The following is a 15,706-nucleotide window of genomic DNA, read 5'->3' as shown; positions in this document are numbered from 1 at the left end:
TAGTTTTCAAGTTAGTTAATTAAATAAAAAATGTAATGAGAAAGATAATGTGCAGCTCGTTCCGTTGATTTTGGGAGGCCGGGTTCGAGGAACGAGGTTGTACTTTAGGTTCAGCTGGTCTCTGGGAGTAGTTTGTCAAGACATTGCATTCACATGATCAGGAATGACCAGCATTTACCATCAGAACCATCTAGACAATGTTATGTAACTTCCTGCAACAAACAGTATTCACATGTCGACAGAAGCACTGAGAGACACAGAGGATCAGCTGACAATATTGATGTGGCTACATTGAAAGAGCTGTCATGTGTTTTAGCATACGTTAGTACTTATACTTATTAATGTTGAGTGTATACAAACAAACTCAGGCACGTACTCTGCCTTCAGATTGTTCTTACTTGTTCCACAAATTATACTAATAAGTAAAATACACCATATAATGATAAACAATACACCAATACAACATATCATAAGTGTAAGATCATAAAATGTCAAACAATACAACAATACAACATGTCATAAGGGTAGGATAACATAATTTTACCAACAAGTGCTTTAATCTTTTTAAGTGCTTCCTTCCATAATCGATTATGTCAAAACAACATGATAAATCGTATAATGAATGATAGATATAAAAGAAAAATATAGATTTATGATGATACTAAAACAAAGAAAATGATAGATTTATGATGATACTCAAACATGATATATGATTCTATGATTTTTAACTGATAGATGAATAAAACTGATACGTAAAACTGATACATAAGTAAAACTGACATAAGTAAATCCATGCCTCTTTAACATCCGTCAGCCCCTGCTGGTAAACCCCCCACATCTCCCTAGGCCTTGGTAATTCCCCAACAGCCCCCATGCCTCCCCCGCCCTTATCCGCCCACAGACCTCTCTACCGCCGCCCTGTCTCCTGGACTCCAAGAAATCTACCTTACTTGACAGAATACAGACCTTATTTAGTGATGGTACATTTAAATATCGTTCTAACCTTATCTTAAATTATAACAGATTATTGTCAGCGTAATGGTTTAGAGCAGAATAACAGCTGACTGATATAAAGTTATAACAGGTTATTGTTAGTGTGGTGGTTTAGAGCTGGATAACAGCTGACTGATGAAGCTATAACAGCTTATTGTAGTGTGAGGAGTAACAACATGCAATAAGCATATGCAATGACATTATTAAACACGTGTTGATCTGCGTTGACATGCAGTAATATACGGATAGTATGCACACAGGCTATTATTAAACGGTACTAATAGATAATATGTATTCTATTGTAGCGCCGGCCAGGAAGAACAGGGAGTCAGGCTTTTGGTCAATAGTGGTTCTGCGCCTCATACACCGCTTGACTACAGAATCCTCCTTTTTATTAACCCCGGACACGTACATAGACCAGCACACCTAACTAACACACAAGTCATTCTCGGTGACGGTGGCAACAACGACACAAAACAGAACAACACACAACAATGACCAATCCCAACCCATTAACCCCAATGACCATTCACAAACGCCAACACCAGCAACGGACCCAGAACAACAACAATAACAACAACAACAACATGCGCCCCCAGAATCCCCCGTAGGCCTACGAACCCGGAAGGGAACGAACACATTTTGAGAACACAGCTCGTTACACTATTAAGGCTGAGTTTACAGTCGGCTCAGTGATCCTAGTGTGTGTGTGTGTGTGTGTGTGTGTGTGTGTGTGTGTGTGTGTGTGTGTGTGTGTGTGTGTGTGTGTGTGTGTGTGTGTGTGTGTGTGTGTGTGTGTGTGTGTGTGTGTGTGTGTGTGTGTGTGTGTGTGATTGGTGGATTCAAATAAAGAATTAAATGTGTGTGTGCTGCCTAAGTTTCGATTTCTCCGAAATCAACCGAGTCCAGAGGAGCGGCTCCTCCCCGTTTCCTCATTCTGGACGCTCTGTCGCAGCAAGGAGGCTTACCTTCCTCGCTTTAACCTCCGTTTCTCCCAATGCATCTATATTTTCAAACCTGTATACCGCCTGGACGCATTTTTAACCCAGAGTAGAAGAGAAAAGGTAGGCCGATAGTTTACTGCCGTTTATATTGTCTTTAGGTTACTGGTATATAATAATCGACAACCAGTTTACTACCGTTTACATTATCTTTAGGTAACTGGTATTGTGACGTAAATTGTCGTGTTGTTTTTGAAAAGGTGACAGAATTGGATTCGCTTTCGTCTCACTTTATTAGGTAAAGTTTTGGTCTAATCTCTGAAGAATAAATCCCGCCTCCGAGGCTCCGGTGTTTCCCCGTCGAGATGTGTTTCCCCTAGTCCTCGCCCCCGTCCGAAATGACCCGAAGAGCGAAGGAAGCGCGCGTACACAAAAAGCTCGCCCACGAGCTGCTGTGCTCGTACCACAGAGGCACTTTGGAGAGAGCTAAGGTTCAAAGCTGACTTTCTTTTGCGAGTTTTATCTGAAGATGTTGTATTGTAGATTTCTTTCAATAAAAAATATTATTTTTGTGAGAGACTTTTCATTTTGAATGTTATGGACTTTTGGAAGGAAGTGTGCTCATTCATAATATTGTCAGATACTGTTCCCCCTCTGTTCCATAGGAAAGGAGGCTCACACATCTTTGAAATTCTTACTGCTGACTTATTTCCCCACAACAGATAAGTCCTGTGATTTTCAGGCTGATATCATTCAATTTGACCATTTAGAACAGGGGGAACGCATCCTGACAGCTTGGAATATTACTGTCAGGATGCGTTCCCCCTGTTCTAAATGGTCAAATTGTGTGATATCAGCCTGAAAATCACAGGACTTATCTGTTGTGGGGAAAGAAGTCAGCAGTGTGAATTTGAAAGATGTGTGAGCCTCCTTTCCTATGGAACAGAGGGGGAACAGTATCTGACATGAATGAATAGAATGAACCTTAGCTCTCTCCAAAGTGCCTCTGTGGTACGAGCACAGCAGCTCGTGGGCGAGCTTTTTGTGTACGCGCGCTTCCTTCGCTCTTCGGGTAATTTCGGATGGGGGCGGGGACTAGGGGAAACACATCTCGACGGGGAAACAGATCTCGACACAACACCTGTTCCATCCAATTGAACAGCAGCACGCCATGGACAAATAACAATGGAACGATAAGCACTGGCTGCAGCACGCAGAGGCTCAACGTCTACTCGTTTGACTCACCCCGCCCAATAGCTCCCGGAAAAGGAAGAAGGTTATTGCGCGCTTTACTGCAATGGCGCCACCTGGCTGCAGCCTGGCTGCAGCACGCATGGCGTATCGAGATCAATGTCCTTTTTTGGTTAAAGGAAAGGACGAGTCAAACTAAGACGGCGACGCGCAATTTGAATAACTGAGGTCTGCCCGGATGCTACATCCATTTTATGTACTATCTATGCGTAAAGCCCACAGTAGAATGTAATAAGGTTATCTATATTATATATAGAAGTTATAATATACATAGATTATAATATAACTATATAATATATATAGATTATAATCAGTGGCGTAACATCATGGTGATATGCCCGGGTGCAAATGTTTATTTTGTGCCCCTCGACAGGACTGCGGTGAGGGTTTCGTATAATTTAGTTAATTAATTAAGGGCGCCACCAGAGGGCGCCCCCGACACATTTGCCGCCCTGGGAGATATCTTTTTTTTTCTTCCTCCATGGGCCCCTGGCGCCGTCTGGGCCTCGGTCTATGCTCGGTGCAGTGCACCGGTTGCACCGTCGATATTACGCCACTGATTATAATATTATCTCATTAAAATACACAGGGAGAGCTGATAATTAAGTTAAATGTATTACGTTGAATTGCCAAATACACAGCCTAAATGGTATTATTCACACGACTGACATAAAAATGAGGCCAATGCACGTTACTTGCATGAATAGTTCAATCATCAACTTATTGGTTTCTCCATAAAGTAGTTTATAATTAACACGAACAGAGAACGGCCACTTACATCTTGGCGCGCAATGACCGTCTTCCTCTTCCGGGTGCTATTGGGCAGGGGGAGTCAAACGTTTAGAGTAGACGTTGAGCCTCTGCGTGCTGCAGCCAGTGCATACTCGTTCCATCGGTCAAATGTCTATGGGAAATAACATGGTGTTTTTGAATGATCGTAGCCTACATAACAAACTGTATGTGGCGGAGAAGTAAAGCTGCTCACGTTTTGAACTACACACTTTCTCTATCTAGATTCCACTTGGGGTTTGGATTGTCGGTGCAGTTATTGCGTCTTCAAAATAGTTACCTTCTTTAACGGCACCGACACAATGTCAATTAGGCCTACATAAATTAAGGATTTATTCCTTCACCTATAAACAGTAGTTTACCTATGTGCCTGCTCTGCGATCACGTTATCTAATGAGGCCATGAAACCCTCGCGGCGGGAACCGGTTGAAATTGCCCTCACAATGTCCAGACGTCACCACACTGGCAGCGGGCCGCCTATGAGAGGGCTCTCACTCATTTTGTTTCATAGCCCATTCTCCTTCCTCTTGCTGTGGTTCAGTTCCAGCTGCTCTGAGCGTAGTCTCCACGAAAAGACCGTTGCATTTCAAAGACAAAGTATATAGGCCTATAGGCCTGACCACGCAATCTGTTTCGTGATTGGTTTGATAGTTAACTGTTATTCACTTGATTATTGGTGATTATGCATATGTTGTTCATGTGATGTGCACATGATTTTTGTCCATGATAAAATGGCAAGTCTTGTAGCCTACATCTAATGTTCCTTTTGAGGTTAATCTAATCAGCCTCCTATTGCTTATAACAGTGGGCTGAATCTGCCTAATAGTAAAACATGCTCATAGGGAAATCTTCTTATAATTCTAGAAGAAAAAAAACGGCACAGAAATGGGCAAATTTTTTATTTAAGCAATATAGCACGAGTGTGGGTGGGGTTGGTAATGGCTATAGCCTACCCACGGTTCTGGCCCAAAATGATTATTCATATGGAATCTGTGATTCAGTAAAGTGACAGAACATTGTTCCAGTGGAGAAATGATTCAGACATTAAAATAGCAGAAATAAAATCCACAGTGCAATGGAATAGGGACATGCAGACAGACAGCTCGCAGACAGACAGAGAAGCAGCAGACAGATAGACAGCACGCAGATAGACAGCTCGCAGACAGACAGACAGACTCCCCCTCCACACACACTACAGGATATCGGATCATAAATATTGAACATGATTTATAATTGTGATTTTGAATCGATAGAGAGTGATAGGGTGGATCTAGACATAGATAGTGATAGGGTGTGTATATCAGACAGGAAAAGGATAGGAAGTCTTCACTGCAGTAATTTCCCGTTCGGTACTCAAGCAGAATCCACAGAAACAATATGGAGTTGTGTTTGTGTCCAGGTATCAGTCTACTATGGATGAGGAGAGAGAGGAGGGGGGTTCAGGAGGGGAGGAGCAGAGAGCCGACTCCCCTGGACCCAGCTGTGTCTCCATGAAGAGTGGCTGGTCTATGGAACATCCTCTTAACTTTAAAGATGGAAATCAGTCTATTGAGAAGCGGTGAGGATTTATCAGAGATCATAAAGATGCAGCTTCTATCAAACGTCCATTAATCCTGGTTCTTGTTTTTCTAGAAGAGTCCAGCAGCAGAGAGCAGACTCCCCTGGACCCAGCTGTGTCTCCATGAAGAGTGACCGCTCTATGGATCATCCTGTTAGGTTTAAAGATGGATATCAGTTTATTGGGAAGAGGTGAGGATTTATCAGAGATCATAAAGATACAGCTTCTATCAAACGTCCATAAATCCTGGTTCTTGTTTTTCTAGAAGAGTCCAGCAGCAGAGAGCAGACTCTCCTGGACCCAGCTGTGTCTCCATGAAGAGTGACAAGTCTATGGATCTACCTGTTAGGTTTAAAGATGGACGGCCCTCCAGAGAGGAGAGGTAGGGGTTTCAAACAGACGATGAAAACAGACCAGTTGGTTGTTATCAGACTCTACTGATACTGATGTCAACAAGTCGGGGCAAATATAATTTTTGTATATTTCCGTTTTTTTTGTGTATGTGTGTGTCCGTCTGCGTGTGTATGTGTGTGTGTGTGTGTGTGTGTGTGTGTGTGTGTGTGTGTGTGTGTGTGTGTGTGTGTGTGTGTGTGTGTGTGTGTGTGTGTGTGTGTGTTTCCCACAGACACCAGGAGAGGTCAAAGGTCACCAGTGCTCAGTCTCTACAGCAGCATCAAACAGAGCTGATCAAGGTGTGTAAATGTCCACCAAGACGTTTGACTTCAGCTCTCCATGATCATTAGAAAGCATCTCTTGTCCAGCGGGACGTGAATCCAGGAAAGATGCTTTTGATGTCCTCAGTTAGTCCAGAGTAAAGTTCTCCTTGATGTTTGTTCTGTTCCAGAGGGCTGAGGAGAACGCACACGCTTTCCTGGACAAGGAGCTGAAGAAGCTCTGGAGGGATCTCTTCTCAGATTACCCACAATGCTCAGAGAGTCAGAGGGAGGAGGAGGAGGAGGAGAATGGTAAGAAGGAGGAGCAGAGGAGGCGCGCCATAGAGGGAGTGGTGGACATCACAAAGCTCTGCCTGATGGAGATGAACCAGGAGGAACTGGCCGACACACTGTGGGGCGGTAAGAGACTCTTATTTTGAAGACAGAAAATACTCTTATTTTGAAAATAGAGCAGTAAGAAACTTTTATTTAAAACTGAATACACTGCACTTCTGAAAAAAAGGAGACTCGGGCGGAAAAAAGAGATAGAAAGAAGTAGAAATAGACCTTCAGGTTTAATGGTTTGATCCAGATATGTATATTTATTCGGGGGGTATCAGGTTAAATGAATTGATCCAGATATGTACGCTTATTGTAGGGGTATCAAGTTAAGTGGTTTGATCCAGATATCTAGGGTTATTTTGGGGGTATCAGTTTAAATGGTTTGATCCAGATATCTAGGGTTATTGTGGGGGTATCAGGTTAAAGAATGTTAAGCATTATACTGCAGATCGACTGCAGAATAACTCAGTTGAAGAGATGCAACACTATCTTGTTATATCAGCATAACAAGTCACTTGACACTGATTCACTGTCATTATTACTATCATTAGACCAATCATACTGCTGTGCAAATATCAAAATAGTCCTGAACATTTTGAATCTGTAACATGTGTAACATGCCACTCAAGATCATAAAGTTGATAATTTAATAGGAAATATTGACCTGGTTCAACTGATGTCACCTTCCACTAACTGATGTCTTCTGTTGTTTTCTCTTTTAGTATCTGATGCTGTCGATTGCAAACAAAAAATCAAGTCTCATTTGAGGGAGAAGTTCAAGTATGTGTTTGAGGGAATCGCTAAAGCAGGACAGCAAACCGATCTAAATGACTTCTTCACAGAGCTCTTCATCACAGCGAGAGGCAGTGGAGAGGTCAACAAGGAACATGAGATGAGACTGATTGAAACATCCTCCAGGAAACCAGCCAAGGAGGAAACACCAATCAGATGTGAGGACATCTTTAAACCCTTACCTGGAGAAGATAAACCAATCAGGACAATAATGACAACTGGAGTGGCCGGCATTGGTAAAACCGTCTTAACACACAAGTTCACTCTGGACTGGGCTGAAGGCAAAACCAACCAGGACATACACTTCACATTTCTCCTCACTTTCAGAGAGCTGAATTTACTGAAAGGGAAAGAGTTTAGCTTGGTGAAACTGCTTCATCACTTCTTTATTGAGACCAAAGAAGCAGGAATCTGCAGATTTCACCGGTTCCAAGTTGTCTTTATCTTGGATGGTCTGGATGAGTGTCGACTTCCTCTGGACTTCCAGAACAACCAGACCTGGACTGATGTCACAAAGTCCACCTCGGTGGACGTGCTGCTGACAAACCTCATCATGGGCGTCCTGCTTCCCTCCGCTCGCATCTGGATAACCACACGCCCTGCGGCGGCCAACCAGATCCCTGCTGAGTGTGTTGACAAGGTGACAGAGGTGAGAGGGTTCACCGACCCACAGAAGGAGGACTACTTCAGGAAGAGATTCAGAGAGGAGTCGCTGGCCAGAAAAATCATCTCCCACATCAAGAAATCACGAAGCCTCCACATCATGTGTCACATTCCAGTCTTCTGTTGGATCACTGCTACAGTTCTGGAGGACTGCTTCAAAAATTCCAAGATAGGAGAAGAGATGCCCAAGACCGTGACTCAGATGTACAGCCACTTCCTGAGGGTTCAGTCCATACAGGGGGACAGGAAGTATCATGGAAGAGCTGAAACAGATCCAGACTGGAGTTCAGAGAGCAGGGAGATCATTGTTGCTCTGGGAAAACTGGCTTTTAACCAGCTGGAGAACGGCAACCTGATCTTCTACGAGGCAGACCTGGCAGAGTGTGACATCGATATCAGAGCAGCCTCAGTGTACTCAGGAGTGTTCACCCAGATCTTTAAAGAGGAGTGTGGGCTGTACCAGGACAAGGTGTTCTGCTTTGTCCATCTGAGCATCCAGGAGTTTCTGGCTGCCCTTTATGTCTTCTGGTCCTTTATCAACACTGGGGTCAATCTGCTCACAGAAGAACAGCCAACCTCCGGTGAAGATAAACTCAACCTCTTCTACCAGAGTGCTGTGGACAAGGCCTTACAGAGTGAGAACGGACACCTGGACTTGTTTCTCCGCTTCCTACTGGGCCTCTCTCTGGAGACCAATCAGATTGTCCTACGATGTCTGTTGGGACAGACAGCGAGTAGATCACTGATCACTCAGATTAAAGAATATCTGTTGGGACAGACGGAAGGGGGCAAGAAGAAAACAGTGTCTTACATCAAGAAGAAGATTGCTGGAGATCTCTCTCCAGAGAGAAGCATCAATCTGTTCCACTGTCTGAATGAGCTGAATGACCATTCTCTAGTGGAGGAGATCCAACAGTCCCTGACATCAGGAAGTCTCTTCGAAACACATGTCTCTCCTGCTCAGTGGTCAGCTCTGGTCTTCATCTTATTGTCATCAGGAGAGGGGCTGGCCGTGTTTGACCTGAAGGAATACTCAGCTTCAGAGGAGGGTCTTCTGAGGCTCCTGCCAGTGATCAAAGCCTCCAAAAGATCTCTGTAGGTTCACTCATAATAATGTAGAACAATACACAACACAATATACCTGATAGTAGAATAGATAAGTTATGACTAAAAAAACATATCTGTAGGTTCACTAATAACATGTATTACAAAAATAACACTAACTCACTTTTCTAATAAAGATGAAGACAATAACTTAATTAAGTTAAAAAAAAGATTATTCAATTAAAATTTAAGGATATAATGTAGTTCAATTAATGAAACATATCTTAGTAAAGCCTTTAACACGTTGTAGCAACCAATAACATAATAACGGCCAATAACGTAATAACTGCCAATATCGTAATGATTTAAATGTAATAAAGCCAATAACGTAATAACTTGCCAATAAAGTAATAACGTTTTTGAGCCAATAATGTAATAACTTATTACGTTATTGACTGGTTATTACGTTATTGGCCTTGTATGAAAAAAAAATATTTTGAAAATGTAATAACTGAGCCAATAATGTGATATATGATGATTTTATTTTCAATTTCTAGCGAGAAACTGTCACACTTAGCCTTATTATTGCATCTTGCATCACACACTTAAATATCTATCCTTACAGTGACCCTATGTTTGACAGAGTCTCTCCAGAAATTGAAAATAAAATAGTGATACCTCATTTATTACGTTATTGGCTCAGTTATTACATTTTCAAAGTTCTTTTTTAATTCAAGCAGCAAATAACCTAAAAATGTATTACATTATTGGCAAAAAGTTATTACGTTATTGGCAGTTGTATAACTATATCTTTGGTAGTATAATAAGGATCTTAAAGTATAAAATGAGGCATTGATAACTTTGTAAGTGTACAGATTGTTTATTAAAAATGACATTATATACACACAATACCGTCAGTAGTTCTCCCGTTGACTCGATAAGTAGATTGGCGAACACAGAGCTTGCGTGTTGTTCACGGATGTCACAAGCTCTGTGTTCGTCGTCTACCTATCTAGTCTTAAAGACGAGATGGTGTCAATGGGTTAACTACTGATGGTATTGTATATACCATATATACCAATAGCGATTTAGTTTTTACCATAACACATGCCCCCATCGTTCCGAGTTTAAAGCGTTTTGGTAGAATCTGCCAAAAAAAGCTAACTTAAGAATGCCTACATGCGCTTTTTTGCTCCCAAACGAACATCCCAACTCGTTATCATGCTAAACATATCCCAGATCCATTTTGTACCGGACTTCTCCTTTAAGTTTAAAGTAAAAGATGTAGGTCATTTTAATCACAGTTCTTAACATATTGTGTTTATTGTATGTGTGAAGGCTGAATGGCTGTCATCTGTCAGAGAGATGCTATGAAGCTCTGGCCTCAGTTCTCAGCTCCAACTCCTCTAGTCTGAGAGAGCTGGATCTGAGTACCAATGATCTGCAGGATTCAGGAGTGAAGCTGCTCTCTGCTGGACTGAGGAGTCCACACTGTACACTGGAAACTCTCAGGTCAGTTTTACTCAATATCTCAAACAGTTACACCACAAGTCCTACGTCAGAGGACATTGAACTGATTTACCTCCAGAAAGTTAACTAGTCTAAATAAATAAATAGAATATGTTCTCTCAGGGCTCAAGACACATTTGGTGCCAATTACTTTTTAATTTGGTGGCACCCTAACAAATGTGGTTGCAGCCCTTTATTAGACGTGAGAATGAATGGGCGTGTCTCCATTCATGTGAACAGATTCACTCACTTTTATTAAGTTGTTAATGTTTTGATTGCATAGGGGGTCTTTCTTTGTTTTTAACGCCAGCGCCTTGACATCTCTTTCCTAACCAACTCTTCATCCTCCTCCTCCTCGTCAATCACATACACGCTAATAATAACCAGCTGCTTATTGGATAATATACTCCAATAAGGATTCATCTTCTTCTCTGGGTCATCCAGAATAGTGCATTTCTTCACATGCTCTTGAATAGCGCTAGTGCTGCTGTGACATTTCATTGAAACTTTACACAAAGTACAAACCAGTGTTTTAGGTTTCTGATCAAAGCAGAGTGTCTCCACGGGAACTGAAGTGGGTCGTGTTTCCTAATAGAGCGATCACACCGGCGCAGCAATACAGCCGCGCTTTAACTCAGCACTGTACTAAACCTTGGCAGTCTGCGTGCATCGCAGCGTCATTACCACTCATCTTATCTAACACAAGACCTCCATCTCACTCTATTTGTGTTGCCATGAGAGTAAAAGGTGTACGTTGGATTCAGTTTGTTAATGATGGTATAAGGTGTATGTTTTATTAGATTCATATTCTGCTCAGAACCATGTAGTCAGACAATAGGTTGGACTTAAGAGTTGTTTAGTAAAGTTAAATAATGGATGCTTCTTGGAACTGGCTCTTTTTAGGGACATTTTCAGGAGTTATTTTAAATCTTTACTTATCTGACCTCTAAGTAAGTCATATTTTAAAGATCTACTGTATTGAGATTTAGTTAAACTAATAAAACATGTCTTGTGACAAATGTAAAAAAAAAATAATAATCACTGTTCCTAACATATTGTGTTTATTGTGAAGGCTTAATGGCTGTCATCTGTCAGAGAGATGCTGTGAAGCTCTGGCCTCAGTTCTCAGCTCCAACTCCTCTAGTCTGAGAGAGCTGGACCTGAGCACCAATGATCTGAAGGATTCAGGAGTGAAGCTGCTCTCTGCTGGACTGGGGAGTCCACACTGTACACTGGAAACGCTCAGGTCAGTTGTACCCAATGTCAAAATGTTACTCCACAAGATTCACAACAGAGGACATTGAACAGATTTACCCCCGGTTATATTTCTCGCGCGTGTGTGTGTGTGTGTTTGTGTGTGTGTGTGTGTGTGTGTGTGTGTGTGTGTGTGTGTGTGTGTGTGTGTGTGTGTGTGTGTGTGTGTGTGTGTGTGTGTGTGTGTGTGTGTGTGTGTGTGCGTGCGTGTGTGTGTAGATTGTCTGGCTGCCTGGTCACAAAGGAAGGCTGTGCTTCTCTGGCCTCAGCTCTGAGCTCCAACCCCTCCCATCTGAGAGAGCTGGACCTGAGCTACAATCACCCAGGAGACTCTGGAGCTGCGCTGCTCTCTGCTGGACTGGAGGATCCATGCTGGAGACTGGACACTCTCAGGTATGGAGAGGACAGCTCACCAATCAGGGACAATCCTACAAGGATTCAAGCCGCTGCCAGATGAAGTTGTTTGAAAAGGCAGCTATAAGTCGTGTAGAACGTGATGAGACGGCAGATGATGAGGTGAATTTTTCAACATGCTGCTCTTACTGTAGGCCTTTTTACAATGCCAAGCCAGTTCAGTCGCGGCTTGGCACACCCGGCAATTTCACTGCCATGCCTGTGTGAAACCGAGGGGGTAAAATCCCCCGTCCTCACGGAGTAGGTTTTCTTGGTTCACTGGAGAAGGCGGGGCTACACACGGAGAGTAGACCTCTTTAGAATAATTTGCATACTACGAATGTTTATGTTTTTTTAGCATTAAATAGACTTGCATGCAAGAATGCATGCAACATTTGCTGACCACTTGTTTCTTATCCCGACAAAAGCCTTGTAGGGAAAGTTCCTCTGTGTCTTTCCCTCTTTCCCCATCTTCGTTTAATGTGATTGCATTACCTTCTCTCACATGATCAGCAGCTCGCGGATTTCACAGTCTCTCCAGTTAGAACTACTCATATTGACATCGCTGCGGAGCCGTCTAATTGCATTTACATCAGAATGAAACCGCCAATGTGTCTAGGGTCCGGGAGGGTAAATTGGGGTGCTAGCTCAAGCAGGCAATTTACCTTGGGCACTGTAAACGCGCGGTCCATGCCGGAAACAAGGTGTGCATAAGGCGGTCATATTCAGCAGTGTAAAAATTGCTTTTGATTCCCCCCCAGTCTGGAGCACAGTGGAGTGTGGAGGCTGCGACGAGCTCTAAAGAAGTGTAAGTGTCTGTTTGATTCCTCACATCACACCCACTATTGAGATGGAAAGTCCATCCACACAGCAGGAGGTGACGTCCGCTCATTCACATGTGGATTTCTGTATATGCATGTGTAGTGATGTTACCCTGTGTTCATGTATGTCTAGTATGTTTGTGTAGGTGTGTGTACGTATGTGTACGTACATGTCTATGTATAGCATGTATGAACCAGGTCTGTGGTACCAACAGTTATTTCCCTGCCTGTATGTGAGCTCAGCTGGTTCAGTCTGTTTACACAGGTGGATTACAATGCATGTGTAATGGAACCTTTCAAAGTCTAATATCATGAAAAGTATGTTGACTATAGCTGAGATATTCCAGAGGAACCAGAGCAGTGGCGGCTTTAGGCACGGGCGAACCAGGCAGCCGCCCGGGGCGCCATATTTGTGGGGGGCGCCAAATCACATGGGGGGGCGCCACGAGCAGTAAAAAAAGAAAAATGCTGCGTAGCGGTTTTCAATGAAGTGTATATAACATTGTGTGGGGAATTGGTATTTTGGCGCCCCCCTCTGGCTGCAGGCGCACACCTGCTCGTTGAGAAGGTGCCGTGCACAGACGGAATGAAACCCCCACTGAAGTGCCTAGGGGCATGATACAACCCCCCGGGGCGTAACTGGACGTAGAACCGCCTCTGAGCCAGAGTGTAAATATTACGGGAGTAGAATCAGTTTATATGTTTTGACTGTGAAAGCCACTCACACACACATGGGATTTACATTTATTTTTAACTTAAATTATCTCATAAACAATATGGACTACTATTTCCAAAGCTATAGCACACTAGTCCGCTATAGTAGCTATGTAAGCTGTATTCTTTCTATGTTAATGTTTGTAGAGTAGATGAACGTGAAGCAGGAAGAAAAAGAAGAATGCAAGAGAACAGTACTAGTGATGATGATGATGATGATGATGATGATGATGATGATGATGATGATGATGATGATGATGATGATGATGATGAAGAATGGTTCAGCAGCTCATCATGTCTTGTTCTCCGTCAGATGCCTGTGAACTCACACTGGACCCCAACACGGCCCACAGAGTCCTCTCTCTGTCTGAGGACAACAGGAAGGTGACGCTGGCTGGAGAGGACCAGTCGTATCCGGATCACCCAGAGAGATTTGACTCCCATCACCAGGTGTTGGGTAGAGAGGCTCTGACTGACCGCTGTTACTGGGAGGTAGAGTGGGAAGGATGGGTTGAGATAGGAGTGACATACAGCGGAATCACAAGGAGAGGACGGGGTGATGACAGCGAGCTTGGAAAGAACAACATGTCATGGAGTCTTTATTGTTCTGATGGTTGTGGTGATGAGGATGATGGTGGTGATGGTGATGATGATGATCATTACTCTGCCTGCTACAACGGTAGTGCAACACCCATACTTCTCCGCACCGCTGGCTCCACCAGAGTAGGAGTGTATCTGAACCGGCCTGCTGGCTCTCTGTCCTTCTACAGAGTGTTCCCAGGTGGAGGAGGGTCCTCAGACACACTGACACACCTCCACACCTTCTGGTCCTCCTTCACCCAGGAGGACCTCCTCCCTGCGTTTGGGTTCTGGGGGCTTGGGGGGTGTTCCTCAGTGTCTCTGTGTAAGTTATAGTCTCTCTCTCTCTCTCTCTCTCTCTCTGTCTCTGTCTCTGTCTCTGTCTCTGTCTCTGTCTCTCTGTCTCTGTCTCTGTCTCTCTCTCTGTCTCTCTCTCTCTCTCTCTGTATGTTAGGGATGAAAAAAATAAATAAAAAGAGTGTGTGTTAATGCATAACTTTGTATTAATCGCGTTAAAATAAATTTGCATTAACGTGTAAATATCTCGCTTTTTATATGTTAACTTGCTTTTTATATATTCATTCATTATATTCATAATGCTAGCCACCATCAATATATCAATTATATGTAATATGATTTTACTTATTTTTGAATTTGAGCATCGTTTTTGTTTAATGATTTCTCATGCTTTTCTTTTCATTATTATTTTTTTATCTTGTTTGTTTTTTATTGATACGTGTGATTGAAAATCTACACGTTGTTACGTTTTTCTTGATGAAGTTAGGCTTAGTTTATTATTCCGTGAACGGTCTTGCCACCCTGCTCTTCTTCAGGGCCGTCTAAAATGTAAACCTTTGTGTTTCGTGTGATGTATGTCTGTTTTCACGTTCCGTTCCCGTGCTGCCTTTTGATGGTTTGGGCCTGTTTTCTTGACCCCCTGGGGAGCGTCAAGAGGCAAAGGGTTCCATAAGCAGTGTTGGGAAGTTCACTTTCTACGTGAACTAGTTCAAAGTTCAGTTCACAAACTTTAAAAATGAACTAGTTCAGTTAAACAGTTCAGTTATTTTTTTCAATATGTTGCTGTGAGCTATTTTTTTTTCCGGTATTTTGAACATTGACCCCACTTCGTGGTTTGTCTAGGATGAAATAGAGTGGTTGAATCAAGCATCGTAGCGAAATACAGTTTCTATCGTGTTTTATTGCACATTTAGCGCATTTTGTAAGGGTTATGGTTAGGCCAACAAGCAATGATTCTAGGAGGTATTCTAGTCCGCTGATCGAGCCAGAGAGCTAACGTTCTGGATTGTACATATTTATAATTCGAAATTCATCTCAGCCTTTATACCACACAGATACTCTAGGGTCTATAGCATATAACCGTGTTGTCTGATTACAGTTTAATTCATTTTT

General features: G+C 42.8%; 1 protein-coding gene across 1 annotated transcript in view; it reads left to right on the top strand.

Annotated features, from left to right (window-relative positions):
- The first annotated feature begins 6,357 nt into the window (after positions 1-6,357).
- Positions 6,358-15,706, top strand: part of LOC115541497 (NACHT, LRR and PYD domains-containing protein 12) — a 10,260-nt gene continuing 911 nt past the window's right edge. The window contains exons 1-7 of the mRNA XM_030353245.1: positions 6,358-6,605; positions 7,250-9,077; positions 10,365-10,538; positions 11,608-11,781; positions 12,009-12,182; positions 12,944-12,990; positions 14,031-15,706. The exon at positions 14,031-15,706 is cut by the window's right edge and continues 911 nt beyond it. Coding sequence (XP_030209105.1) covers positions 6,359-6,605; positions 7,250-9,077; positions 10,365-10,538; positions 11,608-11,781; positions 12,009-12,182; positions 12,944-12,990; positions 14,031-14,632 — 3,246 coding nt within the window. The 5' untranslated portion in view covers position 6,358 and the 3' untranslated portion in view covers positions 14,633-15,706. The remainder of the gene's footprint in view (positions 6,606-7,249; positions 9,078-10,364; positions 10,539-11,607; positions 11,782-12,008; positions 12,183-12,943; positions 12,991-14,030) is intronic.

The sequence above is a fragment of the Gadus morhua genome, chromosome 4, assembly GCF_902167405.1.
Source record: "Gadus morhua chromosome 4, gadMor3.0, whole genome shotgun sequence".
Lineage (NCBI taxonomy): Eukaryota > Metazoa > Chordata > Actinopteri > Gadiformes > Gadidae > Gadus > Gadus morhua.
This window is presented reverse-complemented; position numbering and strand designations above follow the sequence as displayed.